General features: G+C 43.1%; 1 protein-coding gene across 1 annotated transcript in view; it reads left to right on the forward strand.

The window, feature by feature from the left end:
* Window positions 1-19,153, forward strand: part of LOC109868847 (electrogenic sodium bicarbonate cotransporter 1-like) — an 84,596-nt gene that overhangs the window by 41,031 nt on the left and 24,412 nt on the right. Inside the window, exons 5-16 of the mRNA XM_020458576.2 lie at window positions 1,575-1,735; window positions 1,884-2,066; window positions 4,801-4,877; window positions 7,805-7,962; window positions 8,155-8,242; window positions 9,676-9,830; window positions 10,035-10,166; window positions 12,574-12,748; window positions 13,993-14,126; window positions 17,215-17,489; window positions 18,153-18,208; window positions 18,578-18,763. Coding sequence (XP_020314165.1) covers window positions 1,575-1,735; window positions 1,884-2,066; window positions 4,801-4,877; window positions 7,805-7,962; window positions 8,155-8,242; window positions 9,676-9,830; window positions 10,035-10,166; window positions 12,574-12,748; window positions 13,993-14,126; window positions 17,215-17,489; window positions 18,153-18,208; window positions 18,578-18,763 — 1,780 coding nt within the window. The remainder of the gene's footprint in view (window positions 1-1,574; window positions 1,736-1,883; window positions 2,067-4,800; window positions 4,878-7,804; window positions 7,963-8,154; window positions 8,243-9,675; window positions 9,831-10,034; window positions 10,167-12,573; window positions 12,749-13,992; window positions 14,127-17,214; window positions 17,490-18,152; window positions 18,209-18,577; window positions 18,764-19,153) is intronic.

The raw sequence follows: 19,153 nt of genomic DNA on the forward strand, positions 1-19,153 counted from the left end.
GCTAAATCACCACTTCTACAGATGATATTAATATCAGTGCAGTCTATGATTAGCTTACATTAGGCTGCATGTTCTACTTCACAGAGGTATAGTGTGCCCACAGAATGCCCACTTAGGTTCTCAACAGCTACTAGCTAGGGCTGGGTGATATGGCCAAAATATAATATGGTATTTTTGACAGTATGACGGTATGTTATGTTTTTGATTAATAAAAGTTCTACATTTGCTTTATGAGTAGTGCGTGACCCTAGGGTGGCAACACATATATTCTAAATGATTTTAATGGGTCTTTCTCCATTTCGGATTGTTTTATACTGTTCAATTCAACTTCAACCTAAAATAATTTCCTGCACTCATTTGAGATCATTTCCACAACTGCCACGATATGGGCAAATTTAACAAAATTTAACCATATGTTGCAATTGTGATTTAGATCAAAACACTTGGGTGAACTTTTGGAATCATGGAAATAGAATGTTTATAATTCTATAGTTAGAATATAAATAACAGTGGACACTTTGAATACAGTGTTTGACATGACAAAGAATGAAAATGCCATGGACGAGTCATTGTCACCGGGTAGGAACCAAAGTGATGTTCCATGTTTCCTAGGGGGCCCTATAATCTTTGGCTACATTAAATCTTTATTCATATAGCCAACATATCCCTGCTTCTCCTATTCCTCTTTGATTTAAAATATACTGTTGCACAAACAACATGCTGATTTAGGCCTCCATCAGCACTGGTATCAGGCTGTATTAGTTAGCTACGTTTGCTCTGACTCAGTACTTTTAACTTTTTTTTTATAATCATAAGCTCTAGAAAGATGGAATTCCAAGTTGGATGACCGTTCAAAACTATTTTTCCCAGTCAGAGCTGGTTTCTTTCAAAGTTCCCTGTTGTCTTGAATGCTTGGAAGTCGGAGATTTCAGAGTTCCCTGTTGTCTTGAACGTGGCATTAAACGGGTTGCATGTTTCGTCACAATATTGTTTTGATTGTTCATTTTAGGACTGATTCCGAACTGAGGATTCTACTCCATGCATTCTCAATGGGCGCAGATTAGGTCTCAAGTGCATTGCTGTTGCTTAAAAACGCAATGACATTTCAAAATAGGGCACATTATTAATAGGATAACCTTTTGATATCGCCAGATTGACATCATATAAATGATTTACTCTGGACCCTTAAAGTAGTCTTACCAGTATTTTTATTGTGTCATCCCGCATCCGCTGCTATTTTTCATGACCTGTGATGAACCAATAACATAGAGGGGCTGTTTTGTAAAGAAAATAAAATTCTCCTTGTCTCCTTTTGTCAGCGGCCCGTATTTGGCTGTGAAATGATATGAAAGGCTTTGTCTACAGACCTTTATTGTGATGTGACCTACTGTACCTTGCAGGACCTGCTGTGCACATGCATCTTTGTAATTATGAGTATTATTTTTAAATCAAACTTAAGGTTATTCCCTCTACTTCTGTATCTCTCTCTTTCTGGGTCTCTCTCTCTCTCTCACACACACACACACACACCTCTCATGCTTTTGCTCTGTCTCAATCTATTCCTCTCTCTCTAGGTGGATAAAGTTTGAGGAGAAGGTGGAGAAGGGAGGAGAGCGTTGGAGTAAGCCCCACGTGGCCACATTGTCCCTTCACAGTCTGTTTGAGCTGAAGACCTGCATTGAGAAAGGCACCATCCTGCTGGACCTGGAAGCCTCCACTCTACCACAGGTGGTCGGTAAGACACGTACACTTCCCATAAGTTAAAATTGGAACGTTCCAAAACAGTGCACTTTGAAACCAAGCGTCCTCAGTATTGACATTCTCTCCATCCCCTTTCGTCTCTCTGTTAATCTCCCCCTGCTTGTTTCCACATCCTCTATCAGAGTTGATCACTGACAGCCAGATCGAGATCGGTCAGCTGAAGCCTGAGCTAAAGGATCAGGTCATGTACACGTTGCTACGGAAACATCGTCACCAGACCAAGAAGTCCAACCTGCGCTCGCTTGCTGACATCGGCAAGACGGTGTCCAGTGCAAGTAGGCTGTTTTCCAACCAAGACCAGAACGGTAAGGTAGATGCCAGTTTGGTGCAGCCTTTTTTATTATTAGATATACTTTTAGATTAAATATACTTTATTTATTTTTTATTATTAGTTATAGTTTGACTCCTAATTAACTATCTTATCCCAATCAATTCTACCAATCACATCCTTTTCCCTCTGGTGGTCATCAATACTATAAGATAAGGTGTAGTGTATGTTCAACTTTTATATGCCATCATTTGAGTGCAGTAAAGATGTTACAGGTACATATATCTAGGTGGCTATAGTTTTAACTAGTAATGTGAATGTGACTGGCAACATTCTTTTTATGCCTGAGTGTTGATGCTTGTTTTTGTTATTCTTCTAAATACTACTATCTCCAAAGTGTATTCCGACTTGCAGTTTGAAGTGTGAGATTGTTCTAGTTTTCTGTCTTCTATCTGTACTCTCACTCTCCTGCACAGATTAACATTCCCTCGTGTTCTCTTCACTTTTTGCCTGCCTGTCTTGCTGCTTTCTTCGTTCCTTCCTTTCTTCCGTCACTCCATCTCTCTTTCTCTCTGTCTCTCTCTGTCTGCACTAAAGCACGCAGTCTCAATGAGCACCCCCAGCCCTTTCCCCACTTGCACACCCAGTCCCAACCCCAGTCTGTGCCTTATGCAACCACGCTTGGCCATGAGGAACCGATAAAGGAGATCCAAAGAAGCTCCAGCATGCAATACATCAGTAAGTCAGGTCACAACACATAACACATGCAATACATCAGTAAGTCAGGTCACAACACATTTATAACACATGCAATACATCAATAAGTCAGGTCACAACACATAACACATGCAATACATCAGTAAGTCAGGTCACAACACATTTATAACACATGCAATACATCAGTAAGTCAGGTCAGAACACATTTATAACACATTGGATAACTAGGTAAGTTAGGTTATAATGCATTTATAACATATGGGATAGGTCAGTAAGTCAGGTCAGAACACATTTATAACACATTGGATAACTAGGTAAGTTAGGTTATAATGCATTTATAACATATGGGATAGGTCAGTAAGTCAGGTCAGAACACATTTATAACACATTGGATACGTCAGTCAGTAAGTCAGGTCAGAACACATTTATAACACATTGGTTACGTCAGTAAGTCAGGTCAGAACACATTTATAACACATTGGATACGTCAGTCAGTAAGTCAGGTCAGAACACATTTATAACACATTGGTTACGTCAGTCAGTAAGTCAGGTCAGAACACATGGGATCAAATCAAATTTTATTTGTCACATGCGCGACTACAGCAGTGAAATGCTTACTTACAAGCCCTTAACCAACAATGCAGTTCTAAGATAATACCAACAAAAAAAAGTAAGAGTTAAGAAAAACAAATAATTAAAGAGCAGCAGTAAATAACAATAGCGGGGCTATATACAGGAGTACCGGTTCAGAGGATAACTAGGTAAGTGAGGTTATAATGCATTTATAACATATGGGATAGGTCAGTAAGTCAGGTCAGAACACTTATAACACATGGGATAGCGTGGTAAGTTAGGTTATAATATATTTATAACAGGATATGTCAGGTCAACACATTTACAGCGCATGGAATAACTTGGTAAGTTAGGTTATAATGCATTTATTTATAACACATGGGATAAAAGGTAAGTCAGGTTACATTGCATTTATAACACATGGGATACCTCAGTAAGTCAAGTCAGAACACATTTATAACACATGGGATACCTCAGTAAGTCAGGTTATAACACTTATAGCACTTGTGATCCATTTAAGTCAGGTTATAATGCATTATAGCACCCTAGTGTGGGATACTTTTGTAAGGCGGGTTATAACACTCATATACAGAGTTTATAACAGGGTATAACACATACCTTCACAATAGTCTGTGCCAAGACAATTTGCGATCCACATTCATATTGTTGATCATTGATGCCCGAAAACAATACTGTCATGGGTATATTCTCATGGGATATGACAATCCACCATTTTTTAATGTTTCAAAAAAAGGGCATCATCAAACAGCATCTAAGTCACAGTCCTTCATGCCCAGAGAAACAGCAAACAAACAATTAGCTAATGTAGATGCTACTCGGCTATTGACCAACTTATTTAGGTAATCACAACTCCAACGCAAAGTCAGCCTTCTCACTGAGTCTGATACTGCTGGCTAAAAGAGGCTAAAGAAAAATGTATATCTCTCCCACCAACCCCATCATGGACTACTAATAAGACACTGTCCGTGCCCCCTCTGCTCTGCCGTGCAAGTGAATGACCAGTTGGCATCAGATCAGTGAAAGACAGGGCACGGCAGTGGGAGATTTCAGGCAGTACATCTGATCCACTGCAGCTGGCATCAGCCCGAAAGCTTAACTTAGTCCTTGCTGCCTTCCACATTTATATTAGGCCTTGTGAAGTTTCTGTTTCTCTTCATCTTCTGTTTCTCTTCATCTCCTTCTCTGAGATCAGTCTAATCTAACTGGGCCTCTGTCTGTTCTGGGAGTTGCGATCTACCTTTCATCCCAGTGACTTTGTTTGACCCCTGGGTTGTGTTCATTAGGCACCGAAAAGAAGAAAACAGACTGAAATGGGGAAAGACTGCCTGGTCCAATAAGAAACACTAATTTCTGTTTCAGAAGGCTTTAAGCATTTTATTTCTGTTTTTTGCCTTAATGAACACGACCCTGGTGAACCCTCTCAGGCCTGGTCTTTGAGCTCTTGACCTCTGATCCCACAGGTAGCCCAGCCACGGCCCATCGGAATCTGACCTCCAACAGCCTCAACGACTTTTCTGACCAACCAGATAGAGACCAGGTGAGGATATAACTGTGTGTGTGTGTGTGTGTGAGTGAGAGAGAGATCTAAGCGGGAACTTTAAGAAGCGATTGCTGTTCCCCGGGCACTCTAAATCTTAGCTCCTGCTGTAACAATATGCAGGGTCAAGGAGTCGACACCGTGTGTGTGGGAACCAGAGCGCGGCCTCACTCTACTGATAAAGTCTGAGCCTCACACACGACGATAAGAACCCTGACCCTCTCTCTCAAATGTTTGGTAACAATGTTACCACTCCTCCTGAAGCCTGCGGAAACTACACAGACACAATAACTAACTCCTGGAATTACACGGACAACAGTAGCTAATTCGTCAAATTGATCTGGTCTTTGATAAAACACCAAGGCCGTGCTTTGTTAATCATCTCCTTACACCCGAGGTCTCTGGTTGCTTATGTTTTATGCATTTCACTGTGACTAAGTACTCAGTGTACCACTTGGACGCTATGTTTAATTTAGCAGTCTATTAAGATATTAAGATTAATATCACTTTATTTGTCAATTGTACAAGTTCCAACTAAAATTTGACTTCTGCTGTATCCCAACCCCTCCCAAGACACACATACAGTGCCTTGCGAAAGTATTCGGCCCCCTTGAACTTTGCGACCTTTTGCCACATTTCAGGCTTCAAACATAAAGATATAAAACTGTATTTTTTTGTGAAGAATCAACAACAAGTGGGACACAATCATGAAGTGGAACGACATTTATTGGATATTTCAAATCTTTTTAACAAATCAAAAACTGAAAAATTGGGCGTGCAAAATTATTCAGCCTCTTTACTTTCAGTGCAGCAAACTCTCTCCAGAAGTTCAGTGAGGATCTCTGAATGATCCAATGTTGACCTAAATGACTAATGATGATAAATACAATCCACCTGTGTGTAATCAAGTCTCCGTATAAATGCACCTGCACTGTGATAGTCTCAGAGGTCCGTTAAAAGCGCAGAGAGCATCATGAAGAACAAGGAACACACCAGGCAGGTCCGAGATACTGTTGTGAAGATTTCCCAAGCTTTAAACATCCCAAGGAGCACTGTGCAAGCGATAATATTGAAATGGAAGGAGTATCAGACCACTGCAAATCTACCAAGACCTGGCTGTCCCTCTAAACTTTCAGCTCATACAAGGAGAAGACTTATCAGAGATGCAGCCAAGAGGCCCATGATCACTCTGGATGAACTGCAGAGATCTACAGCTGAGGTGGGAGACTGTGTCCATAGGACAACAATCAGTGGCAATCAGTGGCAAGAAATAAGCCATTTCTTAAAGATATCCATAAAAAGTGTAGTTTAAAGTTTGCCACAAGCCACCTGGGAGACACACCAAACATGTGGAAGAAGGTGCTCTGGTCAGATGAAACCAAAATTGAACTTTTTGGCAACAATGCAAAACGTTATGTTTGGCGTAAAAGCCACACAGCTCATCACCCTGAACACACCATCCCCACTGTCAAACATGGTGGTGGCAGCATCATGGTTTGGGCCTGCTTTTCTTCAGCAGGGACAGGGAAGATGGTTAAAATTGATGGGAAGATGGATGGAGCCAAATACAGGACCATTCTGGAAGAAAACCTGATGGAGTCTGCAAAAGACCTGAGACTGGGACGGAGATTTGTCTTCCAACAAGACAATGATCCAAAACATAAAGCAAAATCTACAATGGAATGGTTCAAAAATAAACATATCCAGGTGTTAGAATGGCCAAGTCAAAGTCCAGACCTGAATCCAATCGAGAATCTGTGGAAAGAACTGAAAACTGCTGTTCACAAATGCTCTCCATCCAACCTCACTGAGCTCGAGCTGTTTTGCAAGGAGGAATGGGAAAAAATGTCAGTCTCTCGATGTGCAAAACTGATAGAGACATACCCCAAGTGACTTACAGCTGTAATCGCAGCAAAAGGTGGCGCTACAAAGTATTAACTTAAGGGGGCTGAATAATTTTGCACGCCCAATTTTTCAATTTTTGGTTTGTTAAAAAAGTTTGAAATATCCAATAAATGTCGTTCCCCTTCATGATTGTGTTCCACATGTTGTTGATTCTTCACAAAAAAATACAGTTTTATATATTTATGTTTGAAGCCTGAAATGTGGCAAAAGGTTGCAAAGTTCAAGGGGGCCGAATACTTTCGCAAGGCACTGTACATATACGGGTTGGAGCAGGGGTCTGCCACACTGGGCGCCGGGGAGCAGTTGTAGTGGGGATTAAGTGCCTAGCTCAAGGGCACAACGGCAGGCAATTACATCTAGGATTTGATACCAGCAACCCTCCAGTTTCCAGCTCACTTCCTGTCTGATTTTGTTTCCCGTCAGACCCTGGATTCGAACAGTTGCTGGCTTGCGCCTCTAACCACTAGGACCCCTGTCTCCCCTTGACCTAAAGTGAAGGGCTCGTATGCATTCACCTGGCCTGTTCTTTTGTATACAGTTGCACAGAGGTTAATGTTTTTTGTTGCTACCTCATTCTCATTACATATCATTATGTAGACTGGTTCAAGTGTATAACAGCAATGAACAGAAAGGGCTTTATTGTGTCTTGTTAATCATACCGCTCGTGTCATAGTGACTTACAGAGTGGTAAAGACGCGTTTCTAAAAAGCTATGAACTGCAGTGGTGTTGCCACACAATACAGCATGTAATGCCTATGTGCCAGGGACGGGCTGTACTCGGCTGCCCCATTTCATCCATGCAACTGTACAACTTTGGGGCATGTGAAATGTCCATTGTTACGGTACCTTTACTGCTCTTCTCATACTACTTTGATAAGGACAGTCTTTTCAAGCACCGCTTCTCTCGAATGTGTGTCAAGGCTCATTGCTTTCCTTCTCTTTTTTCTGTCTCACTCTATATTTGTGCGTGTTCCTCTCTTTCTCTTTCTCTCTGTCCATCTTTGTCCCCCCCCTCTCTCTAGCTGAAGAATAAGTTGATGAAGAAGCTTCCACGTGATGCCGAGGCGTCTAACGTCCTGGTCGGAGGGGTGGACTTCCTGGACACACCCTTCGTGGCGTTTGTCCGCCTGCAGCAGGCTGCCATGTTGGGAGGTTTGACAGAGGTCCCCGTCCCTACCAGGTACCCTACTGATACCACCACAACCAACTTAGCAAATCCACCGAATATACCACATATCTCTCTCATAGATATCTCCTATGTCATAGAGGCTGATGCGATATTTATATAGTTTAACCACTAGTGACCACCAGTTATATTCAATTTGGGCTTTTTATTGAACATGCTTCTGCTTTTCTCTTCATCTCCTTTTAGGTTCCTATTTGTGCTGCTGGGGCCCAAAAGCAAAGCCAAGTCCTACCATGAGATCGGACGAGCTATCGCCACCCTCATGTCTGATGAGGTACGTTACCATCGTGTCCAACGCGCATATACAGTAGCTAGTGGAAGTCTACACACCCCTTGGACAGTTGTCACATTTTGCTGCCTTAAAATGTTATCTACAAGGGGATTCAATTAGATGTACACACACACCCTACATTCACACACACAAAACACACACACACACACATGCATATTGATGCCACACACACGCTCACAAATAGACACACTTTTACACTATTCACATACGCTGATGCTACTCTGTTTATTATCTATCACGATTGCCTGGTCACTTTTACCCCTACCTCAATGTACATATTATCTCAATTACCTCAATCAACTACCTCGTACCCCGGCACATTGACTCGGTTCCGGTACTCCTTGTATATAGCCTCGTTATTGTTATTTTGTGTTACTATTTCAAATGGTTATTTTGTTTAATTTTTAAAAACATTTCAACTGCATTGTTGGGAAAGGGCTCGTAAATAAGCATTTCACTGTAAAGTGCACCTGTTGTATTCGGCATGTGACAACTAAAATGTCATTTGATTTTGAACCTGCTCGACATTTTCAAAGTGAAAGAAAAAGTATAGAACAGTTTCTATAATAAAATTGTATGTGTTCACACCCCTGAGTTGATACTTGGTGGAAGCACCTTTGACAGTAATTATAGCTGTAAATCATTTTGAATAAGATTCTGACAACTCTGCACAATTCTTAGGGCAACATATATCCATTGTTTTTGTAAAAAATTGCTCAAGATAAGTACATTTGGTCGGGAATCATTGATGGACAGCAATATTCAAACCTTGTCTCTGATTTTCAAGCAGACTGAGACTGGACCCCTCCAGTTAACCATACTGCACCTGACTCACATTCCCACAGGTCCCAGCCACACCCCCTGCTTCTATCCACACTGTTGGAATTAGACAGGGACTCCCCCCCCGGGATTACCTTAAGTTATAGTTAAACAAAACCCTCAGGATCCCTGTGAACACTCAGTCCCATAGAGATCTTTATCTGACTGACTGTGGCTCTGAGGGATCTTCCCTGGCCTGGGTGGCCCAATGCTCTGTGTCTGAGATTGACAGGGAGATACTCTGGGGCATTAAGATATAATGGCATATGGCTTATATAGTTAGTGATTACAAACACACCATCTGGAAGTGATTATGATTGGGGATAATTATAATGATTGGGATCCAATTATTCACAATATCAGGAAGAAACAAGTGTGAAAAATGATTGGTTGTTGGCTGGTGTTGATGTTAACATGGTTTCTGATTGGTTGTGTTGTGGTATGGTGTTCCATGACAAGGACAGACAGGACCTGCGGTGGGTTTGATTAGTTATGTGGGGAAGTAACATAGCTGTTGTTAATGTTAACATTGTTTATGATTGGTTGTGTGCTGGTGTTGATGTTACCTTGGTTTCTGATTGGTTGTGTGGGGTCAGGTGTTCCATGACATTGCCTACAAGGCCAAGGACAGACAGGACCTGCTGGCAGGCATTGAGGAGTTCCTTGATGAGGTTATCGTCCTACCTCCTGGGGAGTGGGACCCTGACATCAGGATAGAACCCCCCAAATCCCTGCCCTCCTCAGATAAGAGGTACAGCTCTGCCACCCACACCTCTAGTCCTAGTACAGTTGTATAATTCTGTAAATGGTCCTAGTTCCAGAAAATATATTCAATTGTGCATATTTCCTTGGACAGTTTTGAAAGTTATGTCAATATTGGGTGCTCGTGATGAACCTTCAACACTGTGTTGGAGAGCGACGTCTGTAGGCTAACCTGCTGTTTGTGACTGTATAGGAAGAACCAGTATAATGCTGGAGGCGGAGGGGATGGCCCCCAGATGAACGGGGACACGCCGGGACATGACGGGGGTCAAGGAGGAGGAGGGGGACATGGACATGTTGGAGAAGAGCTCATGAACACTGGAAAGTAAAGACTGCTCATTACCACTAGCCTAGCCCATAGCGTATGGCGTAGTATTGAATAACAGAGCAGTCTTCAACGGTTGCCAATACCAACCAGTGGAGGCTGCTGAGGGGAGGATGGCTCATAATAATGGAGAAAATGCAGTGGGGTTTTTAGCATGTAAATCTTGGTGGGGCAAAAAAAATTGCCAGCAAAGTCACTACACAGCATTAAACCATACATTAATTGCACTTTAACAGTGACAAACTGTGCCCACAAACTGTTAGGGCCTACATAAAACTTTACCAACAGCAGAGCTTTCTTTCCAGCACCATGGAGTGAATCTTTACCATCACTACACCTGGCTATCAGCGGAGCCTTGTCAGTGAAACAGTTCATTCAGCCTCATTTACTGCCTTTTTAAAAAACACGGCTGATTTGCTTAAACAAATGCGGTTTCTACTGACAATTGAGATGTACAAACTATGGCATAAGGGAAAAATGAGCGGATAAGAGGCGTTCTGTAATTTTGATTAAGACATTAATGAGCGAGCGACGACGGATGTAGTCAAAATAACTACGAGTTCAGCATTTTTTAAATGTACAGCGACAGAATGCAGAACATGGGCTGCTCTTACAGTATTTTCCCTGTACACCAAGTCAGAGCCGTAGGATAAATAAAGGGTGAAAATAAGCAGACAATGAAACCTCTTACAATATTAGATGATGATATTTCTGAAAAACAGGTTATATGTCAGCACCACCAAGTCAGAACAGTAACGTTAGGCGAAAATAAGAGGAGAAAATAGATTATTAGGGTGAGGCACATGGACTACTAACAACTTCCTACACAACATACACTTTGTATGACTTTTTTTGCTACAGTATTCATATCTCCCTGGCATATTACTACACAACATACACTTTGTATGACTTTTCTTGCTACAGTATACATATCTCCCTGGCATATTACATCATTTATGCAGCGGAATATAAGCCATTTTTGGACTCTTGTTGTGCGCGGCGGTCCTCCGTTGGAAAATGTTGTCATCCGAGAAAGAGAAAGGTTTCGAGTTGGATGACCGTTCAAAGCGTATTTTCTCAGTCTGAGTGCTTTTATTCCCGACTTCCCAGGTTAGCTACTGTCACCGATTCCTTCCAAACAACTCATTGTTGAATTTGCAATTTCCTACTTGTTGTGTGATGCTTATGGCCGATGAGCACCGTTACGTTTTATCTATAATTTCTCTTCATTATTTCTCTTCATATGACAAGGATTTAAAAGGATTTACCTGTAGATTGTTGACTTGATTCATGATGATGAATGCTAGCTAAGATTTTGAAAGTAAGATGTTGACATGATCAGTCCAATCAAAGCTACTGTAGATTTTATCTGTGGCCAATGATCTTGAGCTTTCTTGGAAGGGCACTTCTAATCTAAGTCTATGGCAGGACCCAAAGGGCTCACATTCTTGATGTCTACCCTTACTAAAGGCGGATGATGTAGTGTCCCCATGAGTGACAGATCACTGAGCCAATCACTGTGCAATGCTGAGCCATTCACGGTGCAATGCTCCTATTTTCTGCTGGCCTGCTCCACCACCACAGAAAGCAAACTGATATGTGACATGTATTAATAACACGCAAAATAACACGCAAAACAGGCAAAACCCCCCACCCCCCCCCCCCAAAAAAAACAAATAAATATCTATTTTTTATTTATTTTTTGTCGCTAAAATGTGGGGCTCAAAACTTGATGGGTCCCCATTGAGTAAATGGAATGACATCTAACACATGGAAACCATGTATTTGATACCATTCCACTCATTTCACTCCAGCCATTACCACAAGCCCAACCTCCACAATTAAGGTGCCACCAACCTCCTGTGATACCAACATGTAGTACAGTGACAAAATGTTACTTAGCAGGGCCTCAACTCTCACTGATATTGGAGTACAGTGTTAAAATTATTTGCTATAACACTGTAACACTACGCATGTTACTAAATAATTCCAGTGAAAAGCATGAGCTGGCTCACACACAAAGTAGTTATTAGAGGTGTAGGCTATGAAAATAAAGACATTCGCACGCTATATACAGGTGCCCAGCAAGTTATTGGGTAAACCACCAACGGTTCGGCATCACTGTGCCTTCTTCAGGGTGAAAGAATTTCAGAAAATAACACCTCAGGTGTGTAGCCAAAGCAAGCCACTGTTTATTGTTGCCTTTTAGTTATGCTTTGTGCAGACACTGATTTGTGATGAAACAGCATCTTTAGTAGTCTCGTAAATCAGACAAATAGCTACGCTCACCAAAACAGCATGGGGATCGTAGGGATCCGTCTGCTTTACAAGGCTACATCTTAAGATCATTTTACCATAAATAAAGACCTTGTGGCATAAATGTAACTGTCACATTTTCATTTTTAAGGTTTTGTGGTGGCCTCATCCTGGACATCAAGCGAAAGCTGCCGTTCTTCGCCAGTGATTTCTACGACGCCATACACATCCAGTCGCTTTCCGCCATCCTGTTTATCTACCTGGGCACCGTGACCAACGCCATCACCTTCGGAGGGTTGCTAGGAGATGCTACAGAAAACATGCAGGTGAGTCTCTTTCTGTTCTCTCTTCTCGAAACAGAAGCATTTGAAAGGAGCAAAACAGCATAAGTGAATGTAAGTAAGGGCAAAGACCTGACTGTGTCCCGATTCTCCACCCTTATAACATAGTGTGCACTTTAATACTTTCTGACATGGATTTAAAATGACATAACTCCCCTAAATGTACTCTGAACATTTCAAGACTCTAGGACCAAGAACATTTATTCAAATTAGCTTCTGAAGTTTGGTTGGTTGTTAATTGTCAAATATGGCAATTTTTTTAATTTCTTAAAAAGTTTATGTTTGGGAGATAAGAGGTTTTTGTCAGACAGCGAAGATATCGTTTTATCGCTATGTGATCTGACCAGGTGACATGATTACAGAGATCTCCTGAACCTAAAAACAAGCACAGCCTCCCCCGGATGTGTTGGTCAAGGAAGGCATGCGCAGGGAGGGCTGGCCTCGGGATCTGGAAATAACCACAGATCCAGATTACTCAGATAGCCTTGTCACTGCCCCGTCTCACCCTCCCCCGTCTTCCCAATTGCATGAGAGAAGGGGAAGGGAATCCCTCGACTGACCTCTGACCTTTCCCAGAAGCCTTAACTGTCCAAGCCACAGGAGCACAGTGTTCCAGGTAGCGCAGCTCTGATCCTGCATCCCAGCTGTCCACTGTCTCCCACCCAGGCCTGGATATGCTGTGTAAATGACACCTAGTAAAAACACATGATGTCACAATGTGAACTTGAACAGGGCTGTCTGTCCTGATGGGGCAGTATAACAGCTCTCTGTGTGTCTGGAGCTGTGTGATGGGGGAAATAGAGATCTCGCTGAGAAATAGAGATCTCGCTGAATCAGCAGATTGATATCATGATGTTTCAATTGCACACTTGACAATTCCCAGTTCCCATACATACACAGAAACTAAATGGATTTCTTTAGATGATAAAAATGTTACCATGTGCTTCGTTTTATTTGTGAGGGTAGGGTACCAGAACAGTAGTTTGGAACCAAACCTTGCCGCCAGTCCTCCACCAAACGCTCTCTGTCCAGTCCCATTTGGTTTAAACATATACAACAGTGGGTTGGAATGTGACCATCACTGTTTACTATGTCCTTGACCTTTAACCCCACCAGGACACCCACTAACACTTTCAATGGATTTGGGACAAACATATCCATCTGCGTGTCTCTATCTGTATGCTGTTTCTTTGACTCACCAGCCTATCTGTGTCCCTCTCCTCTTTCAGGGTGTGTTGGAGAGTTTCCTGGGCACGGCACTGACGGGGGCCATATTCTGTCTGCTGGGTGGCCAGCCTCTCACCATTCTCAGCAGCACAGGTCCTGTACTGGTGTTTGAAAGGCTCCTCTTCAACTTCAGCAAGTGAGCTCTCTTACACCTGCATTTTGAGCACCATAGATATTGATACTTCATCTCTCTCTCTCTCTCTAGCTCTCTCACTCGCTCACTCAATTAAATTCAAATGGCTTTATTGGCATGGGAAACACATGTTTAGATTTCCAAAGCAAGTGAAATGGATAATTAACAAAAGTGAAATAAACAATCAAAAATGAACAGTAAATATTTCACTCTCAAAAGTTTCAAAGGAGTAGAAACATTTCAAATGTCCTATTATGGCTATGTATAGTGTTATAACGATGTACAAAAGGGAAAATAAATATGGGTTGTATCTCTCCGTCTGTCTGTCTCTCTCCGTCTGTCTGTCTCTCTCCGTCCGTCTGTCTGTCTCTATCTGTCTCTCTCTCTGTCTGTCTCTCTCCGTCCATCTGTCTGTCTCTCCGTCTCTCTGCTTCTCCGTCTCGCCGCCTCTCTGTCTGTCTGTCCGCCCGTCTGTCTGTCTCTCTCCGTCCATCTGTCTGTCTCTCCGTCTCTCTGCTTCTCTGTCTCGCCGCCTCTCTGTCTGTCTGTCCGCCCGTCTGTCTGTCTCTCTCCGTCCGTCTCTCTGTCTCTCCGTCTCTCTGCTTCTCCGTCTCGCCGCCTCTCTGTCTGTCTGTCCGCCTCTGTCTGTCTGTCCACTTCTCTCTCTCGCTCTGTCACTCCGCCTCTCCATCTCTGTCTGCCTCTCCGTCTGTCTGGCCGCCTCTCCGTCTGTCTGTTCACCTCTCTCTCTCGCTCTGTCACTCCGCCTCTCCATCTCTGTCTGCCTCTCCGTCTGTCTGTCTCTCTCCGTCTGTCTGTCTCTCTCCGTCTGTCTGTCTCTCTCCGTCTGTCTGTCTCTATCTGTCTCTCCGTCTGTCTGTCTGTCTGTCTCTCTCCGTCTCTCTGCTTCTCCGTCTCGCCGCCTCTCTGTCTGTCTGTCCGCCTCTGTCTGTCTGTCCGCCTCTCTCTCTCTCTCTCTCTCGCTCTGTCACTCCGCCTCTCCATGTCTGTCTGCCTCTCCGTCTGTCTGGCCGCCTCTCCGTCTGTCTGTTCACCTCTCCGTCTCTCTCTCTCTCTGACCATTCTTGATACACACCGGAAACAGTTCGGTGTGAAAACACAAACCTGTGCGCCAGGCACCTTCTGTACTATACCCTGTTCAAAGGCATTTACATTTGTTGTCTTACCCATTCACCCTCTGAATAGCACACATGCACAATCCATGTCTCAATTGCCTCAAGGCTTAAAAATCCTTCTTTAGCCTGTCTCCTCCCCTTGACAAGTGGTCAGTCTGTCATGGAAAGAGGAGATGTCCTTAATGTTTTGTATACTCAGTGCATGTGTCTGTGAGAGAATTCAATAGAAGTAAAACAAATTAGCAGCTATAATGGTCCTAGAGATGTTTTGTTTGTTTTCAGAGTTGGACTGTTGTTGTGAGGATTACCAGTGGTACAGTATGTGGAACTGGCTCAAGGGTACCATGGTGCCCACCACATATCCTAACCCCAACCACAAGTGTTTAGTGTTCCTCTTGGGCAGCGTAGAATCTTTATTTTCTATTGACAACCTCCGGCTTCCTGTTTCCTTTAATAAAAAATCTAGTTAAACAAAAATATAAAAGCAACATGCAACAATTTCAACGATTTTACTGAGATACAGTTCATATAAGGATATCAGTCAATTGAAATGAATTCATTAAGACCTAATTTATGGATTTCACATGACTGCGCAGGGCGCAGTCACTTGGGAGCCAGGCCCACCCACTGGGAAGCCAGGCCCAGCCAATCAGAATTACTGTAGTTTTTCCCCCACAAAAGGGTTTATTACAGACAGAAATATTCCTTAGTTTCATCAGCTCTCCGGGTGGCTGGTCTCAGACGATCCCACAGGGGAAGAAGCCGGATGAGGAGGTCTCGGGCTGTCATGGTTACACGGGCTCTGTGGTTGTGAGGCTGGTTGGACATACTGCCAACTTCTCTAAAACGATGTTGGAGGTGGCTTACGGTCGAGAAATGAACATTACATTATTGGGCAACAGCTCTGGTGGAAGTTCCTGCAGTCAGCATGCCAATTGCACACTCCCTCAAAACTAGAGACATCTGTGGCATTGTGTTGTGTGACAAAACTGCACATTTAAGAGTGGCCTTTTATTGTCCCTAGCACAAGGTGTACCTGTGTAATGATCATATGATAATGCTGTTTAATCAGCTTCTTGATATGACACACCTGTCAGGTGGATGGATTATCTTGGCAAAGGATAAATGCTCCCTAACAGGGATGTAAACATGGGACCAACACTTTACATGTTGTGCTTATATTTTTGTTCAGTATAATAATACTCATGATAGACATAAACAATATGAATTTCTTCTGCAGTCAGACGTTAGCCACTGTCAAGTATTTGTATCTTGAACAACATTTTTATTCACAGTAACAAATAAACTGCCCTCAGTTCCGTTTCCAGGCTGATTGTCCCTCAATTTCCCATGCATCCTGCTCGCTACTTCCTACTTCCTCACCTGAATGGGATCACCGGTACAGACCTGCTCCCACACGGACCAGAGCAGAATTCTCTTCTCCTCTTTCTTCTCTCTCTTCCTCCTTATCTTCTCTTGCCATCCCAGAGAGTAGACCCTCTTCTAGCATTACATTACAGACAACACTGGCTTAGCTATGTTCCATTATCAATCATTTACATTCATTGAATGTCACACCGTGAATGGAAACTATCAACGATGAGCCGACGGGGCCATGTTTCCTCAGGTCGGGTCTGACCCTATGCCGCCATGCACTCTATTACTTTGTGAGCTGGATTTACAGCCTCCATCAGTCTTTCTTTTGGTACTCTGATACACGCATACATGCTGTGAAAACATTGATTTATGGATAGAAACTTCCAAGTGCCTTAGAAGGGACTTCCGGTTTCAATAAAGGTTAATCCATTAATATTAAACTATGGTTCTACCATCTCTCCGACCTCTCCCTCTACAGAGACCATGACTTTAACTACCTGGAGTTCAGGCTGTGGATCGGCCTGCTCTTAGACTAACTAACCATGGTCGTACCTTCACTCTCTCTCTTTCCCCTCCAGAGACCATGACTTTGACTACCTGGAGTTCAGGCTGTGGATCGGCCTTTGGTCAGCCTTCTTCTGCCTGGTGCTGGTTGCCACAGATGCCAGCTCCCTGGTCAAGTACTTCACACGCTTCACAGAGGAGGGCTTTTCTTCCCTCATCTCCTTCATCTTCATCTACGACGCCTTCAAGAAGATGCTGAAGCTGGCCCACTACAACCCCATCAACGCTGACTATGACCCCAACTACGTCACAATGTACGACTGCCGCTGCATGCCCCCACCGGACGACGGTACGCTTATCAGCACTGTGCTCGCAGCTCATTGGCTGTTTTGTAGTTTAAACCAAATAAGATCAGGAAGTGCTAATGATTAAGGTGTGCCTGTCCAGGTGACAACAGGGGTGTAGCTACCGAAGAGGGTTTAGCCAATATAAATGTAATCTCTTTCTGGTTCTGTGGTTTGGCATGTGTTTCTTGGGCTCTCAAATTGCTCTAACTTTGAGTCGGTGAGCTCACTTCCTATTGCTGTCGGAACAGTCCAGAAAGCAAACATTACACCATTTTTCACAATATTTAAACAGGAGATAATCACATGGTCCAAGTTTGTGTTCACTTAAGAGATATCATTAGTCCACTCTGTTCATAACAGATTATAGTTTTGGGAACAGAAAACTGTATCGAGATCAAATGTTTCATCGATGAGAAAATGTGCAGAATGTCGGCCAAAATCCATGTCGTTCCATCTTCTCCCACTGCCGGCCAGTGGGCTTCCTCTCACTACCATATTTGGTAGTGAGTGGAAACGCTAAGCGGATGCTTCACATTTATATGTCCAGTGAAATATCTGTCTCTTTGTTCTATCTGTGGTAACACTGCATATGCACATTATAGTTTTGACAAGTGCCCCGTAAAGTGGTTTTGTGGAGACCTCACTGCTTGTTTGTTTCCATCCAGGCAATATGACGGGTCTCTATATCGACGCCTCTGTCTGGATAAACAATGCTGATCTGGTAAGCAGCAGTCACTGGAGTATTTCTTCTCTGACAGCCATATATTCTTCAGTCACAAGAAAGTCTGAAGGAAATCTATATTTCTGAGTGTGTCTCAGACAGGAATGTGTCTGAGCTGGTGTGGGTTAATTAGGCTATGACAGTGTTATCCATCAACCATACAGACGCATTGTTGATAGAGAACACTATCATTACCTGATTTGAAATTAGATCAATATTTCAATAAATAGTAAAGGTGTTTATTTCACAAATGTTGTGAAAAAATTTTTTGGGCTGGTTTTAGCAGCTTCTGTATGTACTGATTCATTTGAACCCGAAGTCATGACAAATGAGGTAATGGTTTTGTCTGTGTGTGCCTGTCTCCCGTAGTCGGTAAATGCCACATGGGCGTCTCTCGACAAGAAGCAGTGTGTGGTGTACGGCGGCGAGCTGATTGGTCCAGCCTGTGGCTTCGTCCCTGACGTCACTCTGATGTCATTCATCCTTTTCCTGGGGACCTACACCTGCTCCATGTCCCTCAAGAAGTTTAAGTTCAGCCGCTTCTTCCCCACCACTGTGAGTGACTGACAGCCCCGACCGCCAGTCACATTTCAGGATCAAAATTGTGACAGCCCCGTAGGCCGATCATGTTGCAGGTTCTTAGTTTTACTGCCCAGCTGGCCAATCATGTTTCAGGATCCAAGTTTGGTTGATTTTTCAAAAGGGAAAAGGGCGAAAGAAATTAAAACGTCAACATTGTGTAGACAATACAATCAGGTTATTGTGCATACAGATGGTATTGATGTACAGAAGTCATATGCCTACTGCATGACGTTCCTACCACACCTTTACATGTTTTCTTGGCGAATTTCCATGAGCCATGTTTGGGTTCAGTGGAGTGAAACTTACTTCAGAGGACCCCCCCCCCCCGACAGCCCTGACCCTTTGATCCGGTTAGTATCTACT

The sequence above is a fragment of the Oncorhynchus kisutch genome, linkage group LG23 (assembly GCF_002021735.2).
Source record: "Oncorhynchus kisutch isolate 150728-3 linkage group LG23, Okis_V2, whole genome shotgun sequence".
Lineage (NCBI taxonomy): Eukaryota > Metazoa > Chordata > Actinopteri > Salmoniformes > Salmonidae > Oncorhynchus > Oncorhynchus kisutch.